This window comes from Triticum dicoccoides, chromosome 1B (genome assembly GCF_002162155.2).
Source record: "Triticum dicoccoides isolate Atlit2015 ecotype Zavitan chromosome 1B, WEW_v2.0, whole genome shotgun sequence".
Classification (NCBI taxonomy): Eukaryota; Viridiplantae; Streptophyta; class Magnoliopsida; order Poales; family Poaceae; genus Triticum; species Triticum dicoccoides.
The window spans coordinates 341,381,361-341,387,578 of NC_041381.1; the positions used below are offsets into that span (position 1 = coordinate 341,381,361).

The 6,218-nt window shown below is 46.1% G+C and overlaps 1 protein-coding gene across 1 annotated transcript; it reads left to right on the plus strand.

The window, feature by feature from the left end:
* Nucleotides 1-298: 298 nt before the first annotated feature.
* On the plus strand, nucleotides 299-5,791 carry LOC119334147 (vacuolar-sorting protein BRO1-like). The gene is made up of 8 exons (XM_037606776.1): nucleotides 299-1,038; nucleotides 1,561-2,511; nucleotides 2,671-2,760; nucleotides 2,852-2,920; nucleotides 3,763-3,903; nucleotides 4,217-4,265; nucleotides 4,801-4,904; nucleotides 5,003-5,791. The coding sequence occupies exons 1-8, from the start codon at nucleotides 370-372 to the stop codon at nucleotides 5,546-5,548; spliced, it is 2,619 nt and encodes an 872-aa protein (XP_037462673.1). The 5' UTR covers nucleotides 299-369; the 3' UTR covers nucleotides 5,549-5,791.
* Nucleotides 5,792-6,218: the final 427 nt, after the last annotated feature.

A 6,218-nucleotide genomic window follows, 5' to 3' on the forward strand; every position in this document is an offset into this window, starting at 1 on the left:
CACACTTCTTTTCTAAATTATATAAAGAAACACAACCTTTTTTCTTTTCTTTTCCTACTACTCCTAGGCTAGCACACAAGTCGACCGACCGTGTGGGGCTGTGGGCTGTGGTGGCCAGCTTGAGAGATCGCGTTAAGCTCGTTCCGACCCAGACAGCGTCGCGTGTCCCACTCCGTCATCCTCTCGTGAGTCCCCAACGCGGCGAAGTATCTCTCCGCTCACCGGGCCCCGGCCGCAATCTCTAGTCTAGTCTCTCCAACGCGACAACTTCCAACTGCCCCCAAATTTCTTCACCTCGAAGCAATTACCCCCAACCCCTGACCCCGATCCCCTCCTCCTCCCTTCCCCCCCTCCGGCCACCGCGCCCCGATGGCGGCCAACGTCATGCTGGCGATCCACGAGAAGAAGGCCACGGCCATCGACCTCTACCGCCCGCTCCGCCAGTACATCGCCTCCGCCTACTCGGAGCGCGACGCGGCCACCGCCGACGACGACCTCTGCGCCGTGCGCGACCTCCGCGCCACGGCCGTCGAGAGCCCCTCCCTCCCGGACTCCTCCTCCCTCGAGCAGCGCCGCGCCGCGCTCCTGGCCTACGCCCGTGCGCTCGCCCTCGTCGAGCCCCGCTTCCCCATCTCCCCCGACCGCGCCCACGTCCACTCCCTCTCCTTCACCTGGCACGACGCCTTCAAGACCAACAAGAAGGTCAGCCTGCCCTCCGTCCACCTCGAGAAGGCCGCCGTGCTCTTCAACCTCGGCGCCGTCTACTCGCAGATCGCGCTCGCCGCCGATCGCACCACCGACGTCGGGATCAGGACCGCCTGCGGCGCCTTCCAGAGCGCCGCGGGGGCCTTCGCCTGGCTCAGGGAGAGTGGGGTCGCTGCCAAGGCCGTCGCCGCTGGGGCCACCACCGTCGATGTCACGCCCGACTGCGCGGCGATGCTCGAGAAACTCATGCTCGCGCAGGCGCAGGAGTGCTTCTTCGAGAAGGTCATAGCTGGTGGGAAGCCGCCCGCGCTATGCTCCAAGGTGGCGCGCCAGGTCTGTGCCTACTGTTCTATGACCTTGTGATTATCTCAGGGTATTCATGAGTCTAATTAAAACTAATAGGCAGCTAGGGTTGTTACCTTTGCGCTTGTTTATACAAACACACTATAATTAGCAGCCATAAGTGAATTTGAACACTATTGATATGATGTAGTTTGGGGAATTTGTCTAGTCAAGTGTTGACAGTTATTGAGTTCTACTATGCTGAACACCATGTTAGTGCAGTATGTTTATCCTGATATTATGACGAACCTGATAACTCTTGCCGTGGTTAAGTCATTTGTTTTACAACACATTTTGATGAAGACAATCATGTATGATCGATTTCCCTGCTTTCCTTTGTCTCATATTTGCAGTAGAGATTTTTCTTAATCTAGTCCTGCTAGATTTGCTTGTTTTGGCAGAATTTGCATGTTGATGCTTTACAGTTAGCTCAACTTCATGACACCACATTCCTTCACATTTCTGTAACTTTGATTTCAAATGTGCCGTCTGCCTTACTTGTTGTGCTTTCAGGTGGGCGTATTCTACGAAGAAGCTTATGCAGCTCTCTGTGCACCTCCTCTTAGTCAGCACTTCGACAGGACATGGGTTTCTCATGTCCAGCTCAAGGCAGCTCAATTCTATGCTGATGCTTGCTATAGGTTTTCATTGGACCTTCATCAGCAAGAAGAAATTGCTCAGGAAATTGCGCGTCTAAGAATTGGAATGAACGCCTTGGCTGATGCCAAGAAGGCAGCTAAGGGAGGTGCTGTGCCACTTCTGGATTCTGTTAATAAGCTGGAGAGTAACATGAAAACCAACTTGGAGAGGGCCATGAAGGAGAACAATAGTGTTTATCTGATGCGGGTTCCAGAGGCGGGTACTTTGGGAGCTCTGCCTGCAGCTTCCCTTGTAAAATCTACTTCTTTGGCTGAAGTTCTAGATGCTAGCAATGAAAGGCTTTTTTCATCACTTGTGCCTGATGGCAGCATGAAGGCCCTTTCTAAGTACACAGAGATGGTAGATGATATCATTCGGACCCAGGCAGAGAAACTTCAGCAATCTAGTGAGATCACTAGAGTTAGGCTGAAGGAAATGGACTTGCCTGATTCTATTCTATCATTGGAAGGTAATGTCAGCATACCTGCAGATCTGAAGGAAGATCTTGAGGCTGTGCAGATAAGCGGTGGCCCTGCTGGCTTGGAAGCTGAGTTGCAGCAGCTTAGAGATTTGAATAGGGTCAATCAGGAGTTGCTTGTTCAGACTGAAGAGATGCTGCAGAAGGAGGCCAGTGAAGATGCTCAATTCCGGACGCAATTCGGAAGTCGTTGGACTAGGCCTCAATCAAGCACCCTAACAAAGAACATTCAAGACCGATTGAATCTTTTTGCTGGTAATCTTAAAAAAGCGGCTGCGAGTGATGCTTTGATCGAACGAGATGTGAAGGAGAGCTACCCCTTGATGTCTATTCTTGATAGAAGACCGGTAAGAGTTTAACACTATATCGAACTAAAATTATTCTTAAGATTTAGAAACTTTCTTGATCTACTTCACAATGAACTGCACCCTATTATTCGTCACTACCGAGTTCTTCTTCACCTCTTAGTTAGTTAAAACTTAAAAGATGATTTTATATGTCTGCAGATAGAGTCTGCACTACCAAGTATTTCAAGGCCTATCATGTCCTTGGATGGGAATGAAGATGCTATCGTTGGAGCCCTTAAACAAAGCTTGGTAATGCACCTATTTTTGTTAGCTGGCGAACATGTAGCAGGCTTGACTTGTTTCTTTAAGCTTGGTAAAACTAATTGATGTGTCGACACAGAGGCAACTGGAATCTCTTGGTGCACAAAGGGCAGGCCTTGAAGACCATCTCAAGGAAATGAAGAGAAAGGTACAGTCCATTCCTGTTGTGAGGCTTATTTTTATCTCCACATTCATGACCATCAAGTCTGAGCTCTAGAATGCCACCCTAGTAATCTTCTGGTGCTGTATTTTGTTTGCTAACCGTCTTGCAAATACTATAGTAGCGAACATTGGGTGCCTGATCTTGGTGATGGCCTGCAAAATTATTATTTTTCATGTGAATATTCTAGCTGTCAACTACAGTAGTCGCAAGAATCCGTATGCAATCCTTCTTCAAGTTGAATCCTAATTGTTCCATGTATGCTACATACATGTGAAACATTCATGTTTTACATTTGCACCTACTCCCTCCGTCCCATAATATAAGAATGTTTTTGACACGTGTCAAAGACGTTCTTATATTATGGGACGGAGGGAGTAGTATTTTAGGCAATTTAAGAAGCTAGCGTCTTAAGTGTACCTTTCACTTGTTACTGCCCCGACGGAGTCTGGTAATTGAATCAATCGCAAGCAATTTTCCAGTTATCATCGTAGTGGGCGAGTCGTGCTTATGTATGAGATATTATGTTCATGGGAGTGCTATGCTAATACTAATTTGTGATAACCTTTAATGAGAACCTTGCTTTTAGTTTGCTACTCATGCTGGAACAATTCATTTTCTGCTTTGCACTCTTGTTAACTTCCACCTCAACCTGTCGAGATTTCAGGGAGGTGTTGTGCCTCGCTTTTCAAGTTTGGTGGTCCTTGCATAACTGAATTTGATATTGACAAAAATAGTAGTATACGTATTTAACATGTCTGTGATGTTGTCTACAACTCTACATTGATTTTGTGTACTGAGATTTGGGGCATTCATTCATTTTATGCTAGGATGATATACTCCCGAAGTTGATGGCTGGTGTTGGAGCACATGATGATCTTTTTAGGAAGGAGATTGCGAAGTACGATCCTATCTGTGCTGAAATTGCTGATAACATTGTAGCACAGGAACAATTATTATTGCAAATACAGGTAAAGCCCCAATTCCTGATAAAGACTTTGTTTAGTCTACTTTGGGACAAATTTTGTTCTGGTAGTTTGGTGCAGACATTCTTTCTGCTAATGTTTTTACTTAGATATATCCCATTGATGGTGTGTGTATATATTAAGAGAAGGTGTAGAAGCATTAACGATTTGCATCCAATATTTAGAAACATCAATGATTTGCCACCAATATTGGCAAAGAAAGCAAGACCCTAAAAATCATTTCAAACAATTGACAATGCTACATTTGCCTTTCTTTCTTCCTGTGTCTAACACTACTTGTGTTTGGATCCTCCCACAGGAACAAAATGCGCAGTTTGCTGCTGTATTCAATCTAGATGATTACAAAGGTAACCCTTTAAATTTCTCCGTCAATGGATGGTAGATATCCAGCACTTGTGACTTAAGACGCGTCATCCTATCTGTGATGATACAATCTTGAATGTACTTACTGTTGTACAGTTGTACCAGCAAATGATTTGGGAATGATTTCTCCATTTATATTCCTTGTACAATTGGATTGGATAGCTATTGTTTCGGTCATATCTGTGGCAGTTTCAGCAATTTTTAATCTTAGCTATTCGTATGATTATGTTCTCCCTTTGACCACTTATGTACTTAAAGTGGCAGGCTAGGTATTTGCTTGTATGCACATTTTTCCCTTCCGTGCATCATTGTTAGTAAAGTTCCTTCAATGGATACCACTTCTGTTTACTCCTATCTTAAGTTCAAGTACGATCTTTGTTGACACTTCTATGCAGCTTTGAAACCGAGTTCTTTATGTGCAGTATTTATGTGTGCTTTTTTTTTGTTTATAGGCCTGTAATACAAGATGCTTTTCAATCAACCAATTATTGTCCTGATTTGTGGAACATAACTTTTCAGTTGCTCGTGAGAGATGTTACAAGCAAATTGCTGCAGCTGTTGCTAAATACCAGGCAATTAAGAAGAACATGAATGACGGCCTAAATTTTTACGTGTCTTTACAGGTTTGTGTGACTGCATTTTTTTTCCTCCAATGATAATATAAATGGTGATGACTCCTGTTGGTAGAACTACTGATGATGATACTTTTGATCCTTGGCAGGATGCAACCGGCAAGATACAACAGCAGTGCAGTGACTTCATAATGACGCGAAACATCCAATGCCGTGAAATGATCGAGGATGTGCAAAGAAAGTTAGCAGGTTTCAACTTGTCATCTTCCAGCCACAACACTAACACGCCGAGGAGCTCTTCCGTTCCACCGGATCAGCACAGTCCATCACCACCGCCACATGCTCCTCATGCTCAGTCCTCGTACGGTGCTCCACCTGGGGGTGACCCGAGGCCAGTTTACTCCCAACCAGAGTCAAGACCTCCGTACTCACAGCCATACCCCACCTATGGTGCACCGCCGCAGCAACCTCCATATGGCGCAGCACACCCTGGTCAGTACCAGCAGCACCCGCAGCAGCATCAGCCACCTCCTGGCCATGACTATGGCCAACCGGCGTATCCCGGGTGGCGCGGGCCGTACTACAATGGGCAGCAGCCACAGCCGCAGCAACCAGGGCCGTATCCACAAGCACCGTACAGTGCCCCAGGCGCGTACCCTCCTCATCACCAGAGCAACTACTACAGGCCTCAATGAAAGACCATCTTGGTCTGGAGGAACGATTTGTTCTCTTAATTTTTCTCGCCGATATGTGTCCTTGTGGATTTCATTCTTGTGTATACTGGCATACTGGTTACGAGTTCCGGTGGAGTAATGTCAATTGTGCTCGGGTTGGTTAGGCGGTAGCCTGTATGATATGTACGTGTAATAATGCAATTGGCGTGCCATTGCCTGGCTTCAGTATTGGATTATGGAAATGAGGAACGATTACTTTTCTCAGCCTCCGCTTGGATGCTTTGTTTAATGGCGAGGGGAACTGAAACGTCAGGTGACTTTGGTACACTGCGTATCTAAAGTGAGTAACCATCCAGCCTTTCTGTTCTGTTTGGAGAGAACCAATTCACACATCCGTATCTAGTCCGCATTGAAATTTCTAAAAAGACTTATATTTAGTCCGCATTGAAATTTCTAAAAAGACTTAGGCCCTGTTCAGTAGTCCGCCCGCTCCAACAAAAACAAGGATCTGTGGAGCGGGTGTTTCCCAACTCCTCTATTTTCAGCTAAAGCTACCCCCGCTCCCGGAGTGGAGTTCTGGAGTGGTGAGACTCCGAACAGGCCCTTATATTTAGGAACAGAGGAAGTACTACCTACATCCATGCATGCATTGATCGACGAATATTATTCTACATGAAAGGATACAAAGTTT

Bases quoted from the DNA above. Each gene is read 5' to 3' on its own strand.
- LOC119334147 (XM_037606776.1), top strand. From the start codon at position 370: ATGGCGGCCAACGTCATGCTGGCGATCCACGAGAAGAAGGCCACGGCC. The intron at 1,039-1,560 runs GTCTGTGCCTAC...TTGTGCTTTCAG, and splicing joins GCTCCAAGGTGGCGCGCCAG to GTGGGCGTATTCTACGAAGA. The intron at 2,761-2,851 runs GTAATGCACCTA...GTGTCGACACAG, and splicing joins GAGCCCTTAAACAAAGCTTG to AGGCAACTGGAATCTCTTGG.